Source organism: Caretta caretta, chromosome 9 (genome assembly GCF_965140235.1).
Source record: "Caretta caretta isolate rCarCar2 chromosome 9, rCarCar1.hap1, whole genome shotgun sequence".
In the NCBI taxonomy this organism is placed as follows: Eukaryota; Metazoa; Chordata; order Testudines; family Cheloniidae; genus Caretta; species Caretta caretta.
The window spans coordinates 45,470,598-45,485,141 of record NC_134214.1 but is presented as its reverse complement, the minus strand read 5'-3'; the positions used below and the strand labels follow the sequence as shown (position 1 = coordinate 45,485,141).

At 40.1% G+C, this 14,544-nt stretch overlaps 1 protein-coding gene across 1 annotated transcript in view; it reads right to left on the bottom strand.

The window, feature by feature from the left end:
• Nucleotides 1-14,544, bottom strand: part of ARHGEF4 (Rho guanine nucleotide exchange factor 4) — a 328,085-nt gene that overhangs the window by 64,511 nt on the left and 249,030 nt on the right. Inside the window, 1 exon segment of the mRNA XM_048865082.2 lies at nucleotides 8,405-8,544. Within this exon segment, the coding sequence (XP_048721039.2) occupies nucleotides 8,405-8,544 (140 nt within the window).

Below are 14,544 nucleotides of genomic sequence, written 5' to 3'. Positions count from 1 at the left end.
TTTGTGCATATTTGTATACAGAAATCTCATATACCTGCATACAAATATGTGTGTATATACATATAGGGCAAGACACATGGTCTTTTGCGTGACTGGAAGGGTGCAAAGAAACCATCAGCCTGCCCTAAAAAGGCTGACAAGGATTTCTCTGCCCTAAAGAGCCTAGGATAATCCTCAACTCACATAAAGCAGGCATAGTCCGCTTTACATCACCAACTCCTCATCTCTTGTTGTAGAGGAGGGGGCAAAACGAGGAGCAGAACTGGGCAGGACCATAGCACACAGTGTTCTGTCTGATCCTCAACTGGTAGAGAGGTCCCTGTGGGATTCCTCCAGACAGTGTAACTTAGAGCAACCCGGAACCACCTGTGGCTGCGCCAGGATTGAGAGTGCAGAAAGGTGTCTCGACAGCTACCTGGGAAACCTGTTCTACCTCCCTAATCAGGTGCTCTGGACATGTGAGGAGTACAGCTAAGGATCTGGCCCACAGTATATACCATATTCACTATGAAGTATTTGCATATACTGAAACTTTTTTAAATAAAATGCAAAATACCTCTGATGCAATATTAAAAGTTTGCACATTTAAGAATCTCTCTCTTTCTCTCTCTCTCTCACACACACACACACAAATCTGAAAATGTAGAGTTTTTAGAACATGATGCTGCAAACGTGTATGTATGTGCTTAACTTTAAGCATATGAGTAGTCCCAGTGATTTCTATCAGACTGCTCACATGTGTAAAGTTACTTATATGCTCACACCTTTACTGGATCTGGGCATTAGACTACAGGATCCTCAGGGAAGAAACTGTCAATTTCTTGCCCTTTACAGCCTTGAGCACCCTTGGTACCTAATAAATAAATGATTGTTGCTTCCAAACCATAGTTGTCTCTGTTCAAATCTTGGCCACAGTAACATGTGGGATCTGCAAACAGGGACTTGAGCCAGCAGGAGGAGGGAGGGAGGGCATTTGTTATCCGGCTACGTTTGCTTTAGAGTCTGGCTATCAGTTGGGAGAATATACTCACATGAAGACATAAAAGAGGCAATAAATCATCTCTCCTAGACTATATGCATGAATATAGTGTATCACTTCCAAAAGATTGATCTATCTAATTATGTATGTTGTAGCTGGAAGTCTAGTCTGACAATTTCTTTCCCAGGTTATTTTGTATCCTTGAGATTGATTATATCCTTCCGAGGCAAAATGTTACACGGAGAATGGTATGTTTTAAAGACTTTTTTTTTTCATATTGTTCGCTCATGAAGTGTATGACAAATGTATAATAAACAAAATATCTTAATGATTCTAGATGTATTATTCTTAAATGCAATGGACTATACTCTGTACATTAGTTACTGTTTATGCAGTCTTTTGTAATATTGAAATTTACCTGAATTATTTGATGGTAACTTAACCTGTTTTAGTAATAGTGTTACAGTGCTGAATCCCATGGAATGACTAAAGATGCAATTTTAAAAACTAAGTTTTAGAATCAAATTACAGCTTCCATTACTGTATTTACTAGGGCTGTTGATTAATCGCAGTTACTTATGCGATTAACTAAAAAAAATTAATTGCGATTAATCGCACTGTTAAACAATAGAATACCAATTCAAATGTATTAATTCTGGATGTTTTTCTACATATTTATATATATTGTATTCTGTGTTGTAACTGAAAATCAAAGTATATCTTATTCTTTATTATAAATATTTACTCTGTGAAAGAAAAACTAAAGAAATAGTATTTTTCAATTCACCTCATAGCAAGTACTGTAGTGCAATCTCTGTGTCATGAAAGTGCAACTTAAAACTGTAGACTTTTTTTGTTACTCAAAAACAAAACAATGTAAAACTTCAGAGCCTACAACTCCACTCAGTCCTACTTCTTGTTCAGCCAATCACTAAGACAAACAAGTTTTTTTACATTTACAGGAGATAATGCTGCCATCTTCATATTTATAATGTCAACAGAAAGTGAGAACAGGCATTTGCATGGCACTTTTGTAGCTGGCATTGCAAGGTATTTATGTGCCAGATATGCTAAACATTCGTATGCCCCTTCATGCGTCCGCCACCATTCCAGAAGACATGCTTCCATGCTGATGCCACTCGTTAAAAGAATAATGCGTTAATTAAATTTGTGACTGAATTTCTTGCGGGAGAATTTTATCCCCTGCTCTGTTCTACCATAAATTTCATGTTACAGCAGTCTTGGGTGATGACCCAGCACATGTTGTTCATTTTAAGGACACTTTCACTGCAGATTTGACAAAACGCAAAGAAGATACTAATGTGAGATTTCGAAAGATAGCTACAGCATTAGACCCAAGGTTTAAGGATCTGAAGTGCCTTCCAAAACTTGAGAGGGACGAGATATGGAGCATGCTTTCAAAACTCTTAAAAGAGTAACACTCCAATGAGGAAACTACAGAACCTGAACCACCAAAAAGGCAAATCAACCTTCTGCTGGTGGCATCTGATTCAGATAATGAAAATGAACATGTGTCGGTCCGCACTGCTTTGGATTGTTATTGGTCAGATGTATGTCCGCTGGAATGGTGGTTGAAGCATGAGGGGACATATGAATCTTTAGCACATATGGCACGGAAATACCTCGTGATGCTGGCTACAACAGTGCCATGAGAATGCCTGGTCTCATTTTCAGGTGACATTGTAAAGAAGAAGTGGTCAGCATTATTTCCTGCAAATGTAAACAAATTTGTTTGAGTGATTGGCTGAACAAGCAGTAGGACTGAGTGGACTTGCAGGCTCTAAAGTTTTACATTGCTTTATTTTTTAATGCACTTATTTACTGTACATAATTCTACATTTGTAAGTTCAACTTTCATGATAAAGAGATTGCACTACAGTACTTGTATTAGGTGAATTGAAAAATACTATTTCTTTTGTTTTTTTACAGTGCAAATAGTTGTAACCAAAAATAACTATAAAGTGAGCACTGTACATTTTGTATTTTGTGTTGTAATTGAAATCAATATATTTGAAAATGTAGAAAACATCCAAAAATATTTAAATAAATGGTATTCTATTATTGCTTAACAGTACAATTAATTACGTTTAAATCGCACGATTAATTGCGATTCATTTTTTTAATCGCATGACAGCCCTAGTATTTACCTCTTTTATAGAGTGATGCACATAATTCATACCCCATAACATGAAAGAAATCTCTTTTCTGTGCATTAGTTATTTTGTTAACTAGAAGCATTATATATATTTTCTGGATGTACTGATCAATGTGTTTTTCAACTGAAGCCAATGAAACAACAAATAAAATATATTTCAAACTATTGCAAAACTGGTGATTTAAACTAGGAGTTCTTTTGGAAGCCCCTCAACATGCTATAAAAACTCCATGGCCTGGGGGGAGGCCTTTGGGCTTCAGCTGTGAGTGGGGAGGCTTCTGCCCCACAGGACTGGGGTGGTGCTTGGGAGCCCCATGGGACGGGGGGCTCCAGGCTTCTGTGCTGCAGGGCAGCTTCTGCTCGGCCTCGGGACACCTGGGCTCAGAGCTTCAGCTCTGCAAGGTGCTGGGACTCGGGGCTTCAGCCCCATGGGGCGCCGGGTTCTAGCCGCCTCACAGGGATCACAGGGCTTCCACCCTGCAGGATGCTGGGGCTCGGGACTCCAAGCTTCAGCAGCTGGATGCCTGGACTTGGGTGTCGAAGTGGCTCTGCTTGGCAGACCCCCTGAAACGGTTTGTGGCCCCACAGTGGGCCATGGACCCCTGGTTGAGAATCACTAATCTAAACTATATGGCATGATCACAGAATCATAGAAATATAGGGCTGGAATGGACCCGGAGAGGTCATCTAGTCCAGCCCCTGGCGCTGAGGCAGGACCAAGAATACCTAGACCATCCCTGATAGGTGTCTGTGTAACCTGTTCTTAAACACCTCCAGTGACTGGGGTTCCACAGGGTCCCATTGGAAGCCTATTCCAAAATTTAACTATGCTTACACTTAAGAAGTTTCTCCTAATATCTAACTTAAATCTGCTTTGCTTCAGATTAAGCTTACTATCCTACCTTCAGTGGACATGCAGAACAGTTGATCACCATCCTCTTTGTCATGGTCCTTAATATATTTGAAGGTCCCTCCTCAGTCTTCTTTTCACAAGACTAAACATGCCCAGTTTTTTTAAACTTTCCTCATAGGTCAGGTTTTCTAAACCTTTTTTTCCCCCTCCATCTTTGTTGCTCTTCTCTGAACTCTTTCCAATTTGTCCACATCTTTCTTAAAGTGTGATGCCCAAAATTGGACACAGTGTTCCAACTGAGACCTCACCAATGCGGAGTAGTGCTGGACAATTACCTTCCATTTCTTAGACATGACACTTCTGTTACTATAAAATAAACTATAACCCCTTTTCAGCAGTACTACTGCCTAGCCAGTTATTCTCCATTTTGTAATTGTGCATTTGATATTTTTCTTCTTAACGGAAGTCTTCTTAACTGAAGCATAGGTCTATATTGAATTAAATCTTGTTGATTTCAGACCAATTCTCCAATTTGTCAAGGTAGTTTTGAATTCTAATGTTGTCCTCCAAAGTGCTAGCAACCCCTCCCAGCTTGGTGTTGTATGCAAATTTTACAAGCATATTCTACTCTATTATCTAAGTCATTAATAAAAATATTGAACAGTACTGGACCTAGGATAGATTCCCTGCAAGACCCCACTAGATACTTCTCCCCAGTTTGACTGTAATGTAATACGTATTAGATTTATCATTGACTTTAATGGGGCCAGGTTGTCATAAAAATATATTAAGTCCATTGACATAAATAAATAGAAAAAAATGACCAGTTTAGTCATTGCTTTCAAAGATCATTTCCAGAGGCATGATTCCTTCCTCTGTACCCAACCTATCAATGCTGTTGATCTTGGAAAAATCATCTAGTAAACAAAGATATGCTCAGGTACAATAGTGAATTTTCCAATTTATGCAGAAACATTCTCCCCACAGCACAGAGTAGGAATGAGCCCTTTGTCTAAGATCTGATATGTTCTAAATCAGTCATGCCTAAGTCTACTTGCCCAGTTTGATTAATTTTATTTGATGAGCAAACAAAGTATTATTGTTTTCTTCACTATTGTCACCGTCATGGTACGGGTGAGTAAGTAGATTTTGTGCCTAAACCAGTCAAAGTTTTAGATAATTTTACAGTGCTTAAATTAAATACATATGCTTCAATTTCATGTAATTTATAGCTACAAGTGTCCAATTTATTATGTTTCCATATCGGAGGACTGAAAAACTACACAGCATTAGTAATACAGCTTCCCCTTACCATATTTTTCAGCTGATCATACTTTGGATCTGTGTGGATCTGTTGCCTGGAACTACCCCAAACAAAAATGTAATCTCAACCAAAAATCTCTTTTAAGTACATTCTCTCTGCTCATGAAAAAGCTTTGACAGGGCCTCCAAGAAAATATTTTTCCCCTTTTCTTTTCTTAGGAATTGGTTCATATAATTCAAACCCATCCTCTATTATTACTTTTTGATTGATTTCTTTCTTGGCTCCTACACATCCTCGATCAGTTCTTCCTAGGTGGGCTCTGTAAGCCTTCCCCCTTTTCTTCTATCCCGCAAACCCCTTTGTCAATAAGTCATTCTACTTCCATGAAAGGCTTCATTGTCATTTCACAACCATTGTCTACTGATCCCAAACTGAAAAAAACTGAAGTTAAAAATAAGGAACATTTGGTCTGCCAAATGTTTAAAAATACATTTCAATCTTTCTCTGTTTATTTAAAGATGGCTAAGAATGAGGATATCTGCAAGGAAATTGGCATGGTTTCCTTCCCCTAGACCAATGAAATACCAGTGGAGATGCAATAAAGCAGGGAAAACACAGCTTGGAAAAGTTTATTAAATGATTATATTTTAGCTTCTTCACTTGTAATTCCCCCAAGGCTATTACTGAAAACCTTCAAGAAGATCCTGCCTAGAAATATTTTTATTTTATAGAGGCTATGGGCTTTGATGCACCACTGAAGTTCATCAAGATGGCTGGGAACTGGGAAGGTTTATGTTAGAAATGTCCATTCTAAATTTTCAGGTATTTGTTCATTTAAAATTCCTTCATTAGAAATTAGTATTCCATCATACTGTGCCATTCCAGAAGTCCATCATGCAGAAATGCACTTTGCTAATGCTAAATGATGGAATCATTATCCATCAGAACCAGTGGACAAGGTAAATAATGTGCTACCTGTTATTGGGCCAACAAAACAAGTTGCAATACACAAGCTTACAGGGCACAGGCCAATAAACAAATAATCAGTGTTGACTGGTTGACCTGATAAGTCTATGGATCTGAAATGCCAACAGATCCAGAAATGCTTCAAGACCTTCAGAAGTTACAACTGCTCTGGACAAATCAATATCCTTTACTCATCCAAAGTTACATAAGCAGTTAACAAAGACAATGAACTCTAAAGAAAAAAATCTCTTGTCCTCAGTAATAAAGAATGAAGAAAATGAAATACAGAGAATATCTGATATAGAAACAGAACCATTTCCAAGTGAAATAAAATATTTTTCAGAATTTATCACAAGGTCTAAAGATTTCTTTAAGGATATCTGTAATCCCTACAATATTATATTTTATCCTTTTCCTTTAACCTCCCTCCCCTCACAAGAACTAGGAAGTTACCTACAAAAACTATGTTAAAAGAATGTTATTTAGGTTGCATACTCAAGCACTTGAAAAATCAGAAAATGCAGTAAACACCTTCCATAGTTCGAAATGTATCCAATATATGTTGTGGAATACATTTCCTGTGCTGCTAAACATATCAGAGGCTACTGGCCAAATACACCTCAGGTACCAGCTAAATGTGGGTGAATGCATTCTTAGTGCTGTCATATGTATCATGTCACTTCCAATTCCCTTTCATTTCAAAGTGAAGTGGATGTAACAGCACAGGAAACTGAGCAAGAGAGTAGTTTTGTGGCAAATCTTGTTTTATCCTACCAGTTTTCCCATCTGTATCACAGCAGTAGATGCCTTGGTGTTCTTCTAGATTCTTTATGATTACTTGCCGATAATAAGGGGAAAACCAGTAATGGGATGAATTCTTAGTTCTATGCTGCTGTGGTGGCATGAAGAGGCTGTAAAGTGGGTGGAAACAGTGCTGGTAAGCCGCTTTCATTAGAAGCCTCCTCACCGGTATAGAGCTACCACAGAGACCCTGTGATGGGCCTGCTCCCACCCCCATTGTAGCAGTGTAGCTGGAGCATGCTGTATTCCAATTATTCTCTGCTCCCTATGATGCACAGGGGGTTGTGGGAAGCAGAGTGGAAGTTAGAGCAGCTCTAAGGCTTCCACTTTCCCAATAGTACAGGGAGACTGGTACTGGAAGGAGTATATGCTGTACTGTTTTAAAAGGGTGTTGTACCTGTTGTTTCTAAGTATGTACCTCATACAGCTCCTAGAAGCTTTATGGCTGCCTCTGACACAGGCATAAGGTGGAGCCACCACCATTCCAGCCATAGCTGACCCCTGAGAAAGTATAATACATCTTTTATCGGTGGCCCTCCACCTTGTGCAGGTCACAAAAAGGTAGCAGAGCATATAGCACACTCAGTACAGCAGTCTGTGTTATAGTTCATAGGGAGCATGTCCTCAGCTCCTCCAATGAAATGTTTATTAATTCACCCAAAGGAAAGAGCATTCTATATATTGTGTAATACTGCAAAGCACGACACCTATTTTAATGCACTAGACAAGGGCATTGTACTTTTGCAGCCAGACAGATCCTGTGTGTTGACTAATACTCATCACCCCAGTTAGACTATGGAACACGTTCTAATTTGAGACAAGCAATTAAATTGATGTCAGCATTATAAGAACCCTTTGCTAAAAGCATCCCCTTCACTAATGTGCTACTTGTTTGGACATACGTTTGCATTCAAGGTGAAAGGTTTGAACACGTGTTCAGAACAATCCTTTCAAGGACTTCAAAATCATCATTCTAGCCCCACTAAGTAAAAATGCTTACCACACTTCAGATCACACCACCCCGGAAAGTATTCCAGCCGGTGCTGCTCACTCATGTCTGTATGTTCCCTTTCTGCCTAAAAACACACGAGAAGAGAGGAACTCCTAACTGAAGTTACCTGCAGTTTAGGGAGCTGCAGTTCCATTTTATATCACATCAGCATTCCTTCGATGTTGGAGGCAGCAGCTATTTGGAAAACCCAAATGTGAGTTTGGGATGATAATGCAATTAAAATGGTGACCGCAGAAAGTGAATACTGAAGCTGTACCCATTTAACCAGGACCCTATTGCAACGGTGATGCCTCACTACCAAAAACCAAAAGCAGCCTCCTTTCTGCTTCTTCACAGACCTACAGTTGCAATACCTCATTGATGGCAAGTTGTTCTCCTCCTCCTCCAGGGTGGCCGTAGCGGTGACTGGAACTCCGAAAGTCCTCATACAGATCCTCCTCACTTCCCACATCGTCTGTAAGAGCTGTCTTATCCAGAGCCCCATCAGTGATCACTGCAACAACAAGAAATGAACTGCTTAACAACACTGCTGAGCAGAGACATGAATGACAGCAGATGGAAAAGATCATTAATCTTGGATTTTAAAGTAAATTATTTTAAAATTGTTCTGTTAGCATGACTGAGAGGTGCTGATTGATGTCACTAGAAATCAAAGTTGTCGGTTTATACAGAGACCATGAACAGCAAAGGCACTAATAATGCAAACTGTCACAAGCAGCCGCACAAAAATGGCTAAAACACAATGTAAAGGAACTACCAGTGCTGCAAGAGGACAGTTCACTACTCATGCCCATTTCAAGTTCTATCTCACTATGGCCCTGATCCTGCAAACCATTATGAACATGTGTGAATACGCCCACTGAGATCTGTAGGACTACTCACATGCCCATTAAGTTGAGCACATGCACCAGCGTTTGCAGGATTGGAGCCTAAGTGAAGAGCAAAACAAAAGCTATTTTCACACAAAATCTCAACCTCTGTGCAGGTGAGTGAAGAACTCAACCATCATCCTCTTCCTATTTTGGCAAACAATGCATAGAGTTAGTCAGAAAAAAAATAGGAAAGTCAAGGGAACGTAAACTTAAGTTTGGATTCAGGTAGAAATCCTGGGTGGTCAGAGCTGTTTCACCTTTGCTAAAGCTTGACTGATACCAGCTTATACGCATCTGAATTTATTACCATCTTTGCTCTTTCATTTTGATAAATGGAGGTTACTTACATGTAATTGGAAGTTCTTTGAAATGCACGATCCCTATCTGTATTCCACACATGGGATACGCATGCCCACTATGCACCTGAGTCTGGAATATTTTATAGACAGTGTCCATTGGCCCACAAATGCACCATAGCTCTCCTCATTATCTGAAGCAAGGGCACAAAAGGTGGTGTGCGCCAACACCTCTCCAGTTCCCATTCTTATTGCAGTTCAAATAATCTGCAGCAGCGGGGACAGAAGGTGGTGTGACAAAGTTCTGTCCTTGCCTCCGTGGGTCCCATGTTTCCTGGCGGATTTTGCTAGCCTCAGAGGCTCACTGTGACCCTCCCCATAACCCTTCTTTCTCTCGAGACAAGGGTCACAGTCTACTGAGCCATTTTCATCATAGGCCAGTGAGGGAGGTGAGGAGAAGTTATCCTTCCTTGCACAGTCTCTGTTGTCTCCCAGTCTCAGTGATTAATCAGGGGGCAAAGGTGGGGGGGGGGGGAGCCCGGGCCCACCCTCTACTCCGGGCTCCAGCCCAGGGACCCTAATAGTATCAGCTATAGTAGCTGACCTTTTAGAAACATGACATGTACAATTCCCTGGGCTACTTCCCCCCACTCAGCAGCCCTCACTTCCTCAAGCTCCACTTCACCCTTACCTCAGGGCCTCTTTCCTTGTGCCTGATATGGTGTGTACTACTCAGCCTCTCCAACAGCGCAACTTCCTCCCACAGCTCCTGACATGCACACCCACCTGACTAACTGGGAGGCTTTTAACTAGTTTCAGCCAGCCCCTGATTGGCTTCAGGTGTCCCAATCAACCTAGCCTTCTCCCTGCCTTCTGGAAAGTTCTTAATTGGCCCCAGGTGTCTTAATTGACCTGGAGCAGCTTCCATTTCACTTAACTTGGTACCAGGGATTTGTTTAGCCTGGAGCTAATATATCTATCTCCCACTACTTTTCTATAGCCATCTGGCCTTGCCCCGTCACAGTGGGTAGTAGAATAGAGATAGGGACCATACATCTGAAAGAATTTCCAGTTACAGATAAGAAACCTCCATTTCTTCTTTGAGTGTTGATGCCTATGTGTATGCTACTTGTGGGAGATTAACAAGCAGTAGTCAAATGGGGGGTGGGTGTGAGGACGCAGAAGTGATAGCTGACTGTAGTACTGCTGTCCCCACTGCTGTATCTGCAGCTGACGACTGGACCAGAGCATAATGTATCACAAAGGTATTCACAGAGCTCCAAGTAACTGCCCTACAATCTCTAGAAGGGGAACATCTCTCAGAGATGCAGCCGAAGTAGCTTGCCCTCTAGTGGAATGAGCTCTCACCCCCCCTTCTGAGGGGGAATATGAGCTAGAAAATACAACCCAAAATCCATTTTGAAACTGTCTGCATCAATATAACTTGACCGCTTCATCGCTTTGCTAGGGAAACAAATAGTTTATGTTTTTCTAACAGACTTTGTTCTTTGCAGACATACAGCAAAGCCCTTTGGATGTCCAGAGAATGGAGTCATCTCTCTTCATTTGAGGCATGGGGTTTTGGAAAACATACTGGTAAGTGAATTAACTGACTCTTGGAAACTACTTTAGGAACGAAGCTAGGGTGGGGTCATAACAAGACCTTTTCTTTATAGAATGCAATATATGATGGGTCCATCATGAGCACTCCCAGCTTGTTGATTCTTCTGGGCTGACGTTATGGGTACTAGAAAAGCCACCCTCATGGACAGATGGGCCATAGAGTATGTAGCTAGAGGTTCCAAGGTGGGGTGGGGTGTGAGAGACGATAAAACAAAATTAAGGTTACACTAAGGCATGAACTTCACCAATGGTGGAAAGGATCTGAGAATCCCATTCAGAAATCTCGTTGTGACAGGATGAGTGAATACAGTACGGTTATCCATCGGAGGATGGAAAGCACTGATCACTGCTAGATGCACTCGCAGAGAACTGAGTGCAAGACCTGAAGACTTAAGGGTAAGTAAAGATTCTAAGACAGTAGGGATCCCAGCTGATTCTGGAACTGAGTTTCGTTGGTGTGTCCAAGAGGAGAAACACTTCCATTTTGCTGAGTAACAGCTTCTTGTAGAAGCTTTTCTGCTTTGGTTAAGGATCGATTGCACCTTTTAGAACATGAGTGCTCTATTTCTGATGTCCATCCAAATACCAAGCCCTGAGTTGCAGACTGAGGTGCTTGACTCTGCCCTGTGCTGTGTTAGAAGGTCTGGTAATGTGGGGATGTTCTTGGGAGGGTGAACTGAGAGCTTCAGCAGATCCATAAACCAGAACTATCTTGGCCAGATGGGCACAATCAGTATGTCTCAAGCTCTGTCTTGGTGGATCTTCTACAGAACTTGTAAAACATCTAATAGCACTTTTCATTGCCTAAATAAGCACTTGCCACTGAAGGAGTATCTATTACTACCATAGGCATGTAATTCTACTCTTGCAACTTTACGTAAGTGAGGGCACATCTCCTGAAAGGCTGTCTCCTTTTATTGGATAAAACAAGTGCTAAAGTCCTGAGCATGAGTCTGAAGCCAGTGGAAATACAGACTAGATATCAGAAGAGAATAAATGTCATTTATGCTACTTTTACACAAGGAAAAACTGGTCATCTTCTTTAAAGAATAGAACCCTTTTGTATGGTTTTCTCAAGGTTAGTTGCAATTTTCTGAAACTCTCTTTTTACCAAGTACATTCTGAGACGCATGTCCTGGGTGTTGACCGATAATCACTCACTTATTCTATGCTTTTATAAGATATTGTGTATATGTTTTCTGATTTGTAAACTCAGAGGATATCATCTTCCTGCTTTTCTGAGACAATAACAATGGTAATCACTGAACAAAATGCTGATTGGCATTTGTATTGTGATTAGCAACTCGTGTTAGAATAAAGCATATGCCGTTTACATGACAAAGAGGTATACTCCAAGTAGTCTTTCTACAAAGGCAATAACATGATGCCTACAAACATAATGCAGATAAAATACACCTGATGGAAGATCTCAGTTCAATGGATTCACTAGTATTGTAGTACTAAAGCTAAATGAAATTAAGATCTCAAGAGATAACACCATCTGAACTCTTGGTGATCTCACTGACCAAGTTACAAAAGATGTAATACTCAAAATCCTTGCAGTAGGGGAAGGGCAAGCGGGGTATGACTCCTGGGCTCAGAACCCTAATCTAGTCCATCTTCCAAGAACTAGTCCAGAATCATTCCCTACAGGATATTTTCTTGTAGTTTATTTGCTTTCCAAGGAAAACCACCATCCAGAAGTGACACTCTAGTATCATCAGGAAATATGTAGGAAGCCTTCAGCCTGACCAAAAGAAGTTAATAATATCCAAAGCACAAGCTGCAATGATAGGTGGTCCAGAAGCAGGTCCAAAGATGTAATCTGATATATCACTGTGAACAACCTCTAATTCAAATCAAAGTAACAGATGCCATGCGGTACATTTTGAAAGGCCCCCAAACATGGGAATTTAGCCATATGACTAAGAGCCCAAAGGAGCTGAGCTTGTGGTCTTTGAAGCCAAAGGCAAAGCACGCATTGAATTCAGTGGTGCAATATTAGGTCCTTAATAGCTCTATGGGCTAGACCCTCAACTGATGTGTACCAGTGTAACTCCACTGAAGTCAACTGCACCAGCTTAGGATCTGTCCCTGTAATTCCAAGGCAGTGCTTTGGAAATATAGTTGTAAATTTCCTGCACAGCAGAGATTACACCAACAACTGCAATGACAGTTCCGTCAGTGCTTCCATTGTATACCACATTTTGTCAGGGTTTCACAATGCAATCATTTCCAATCACATTGTGTTGAAACTCACATGTTAGTAGTCAGCGAAATGCATTTATTTTACATCATAATGACTGAAGTATACATCAGATCTGAATGAAACATTTGAAAAGTTTACCCTTTGAATGACAATTTACTGAATTCAACAGAAATTTGCAAGGTGACAAAGATCTATTGATTCTCACTTTCATTTGCACACAAAGCTTCAATTAATTTTAGTGGAAACTATGTGCCTGGGGACAATATGCCCTTACAATTAAAGTAGAGTTTGCTGTGGAATGGTTTAACTGCCCAAGAAATAAAATGTATCTGTGTTAATAAAAAACCCGTGGACATTGCAAAAAAAAAAAAATAAAAAAATAAAAAATCAGTGTTTTAAGGGATGCTTGACAAAAGCCTGAGTATACATCAAACATATTTCAAATATAAGCTACCAGCACCCTACTGAATGTATGTTAAAAGTATATGTTTCACAGAGAGCCATTCTCACATCTAGAATACTACATATAAAACTCAAAAGTACTGAAACTGCCACCTTCATAATTGTAATCAGTGCAGTTATAAAGGATTCTATTCTGATATTATTTAAATCAACTAATCTACCACAACTGATACATCTACCATAGTTTGAGAACCGCTAACAGATAGTGTGTGCTACACGTTGTACTGTTAATGAACTATTTTGGGGGAATTTGTGTAATGACGGAAACAAAAGGTACACTTTCAAGAACATAATGGATTGCTTTGTACAGGAGTGCATCACTGTTTAGCCCATCAAAGCTCCTCTTCCTTTGTGTTCTGTCTCCCTTAGCATGGTACCTTATTGATTCCTGCAAGCTTTCATTGATTTTGCTTTATACCCCCTCTCTGCTGGTTGCATTACATAGAGTATAATTTTCAGCCTGAAAAATGTTTCCTGACATCTTTAAAGCTTTCTGATTTTGTCATGTTTTCCCAGTTGTACTATGATCCGTTTTATATGGGGGGGGGGGGAAAAGCTTCATGGAGAATAGCTCTATTACTTAAAATATTCTATACCTCAGGTAAATCTCTGGCCAACTTTATTTATTTTTCTTATATAGATTTGTTTTTCTTACCATGTCTTGCTTAACTTTGACTCAGGGGTCAGCCTCATTAGCCTTGAAAGCTGTTACTACATCTTGTATTGGTTGTCCAAACTTAACTAAACAAACAAAAAGCCATAGGCAAGTTTCACCAGAGAACTCTATTGCTTGTGACAGGTTTCAGAGTGGTAGCCGTGTTAGTCTGTATCAGCAAGAACAACGAGGAGTCCTTGTGGCACCTTAGAGACTAAAAAATGTATTTGGTCCCAAATAAATTTGTTAGTCTGTAAGGTGTCACAAGGACTCCTCGTTGTTTCAATTGCTTGTAATAATGCAAAAGGTTTTTGGTTCTTAATCTGTGATGGAAATTTGTCCAGGAAATAATTTTTTCATGATATTTTGTCAAAAC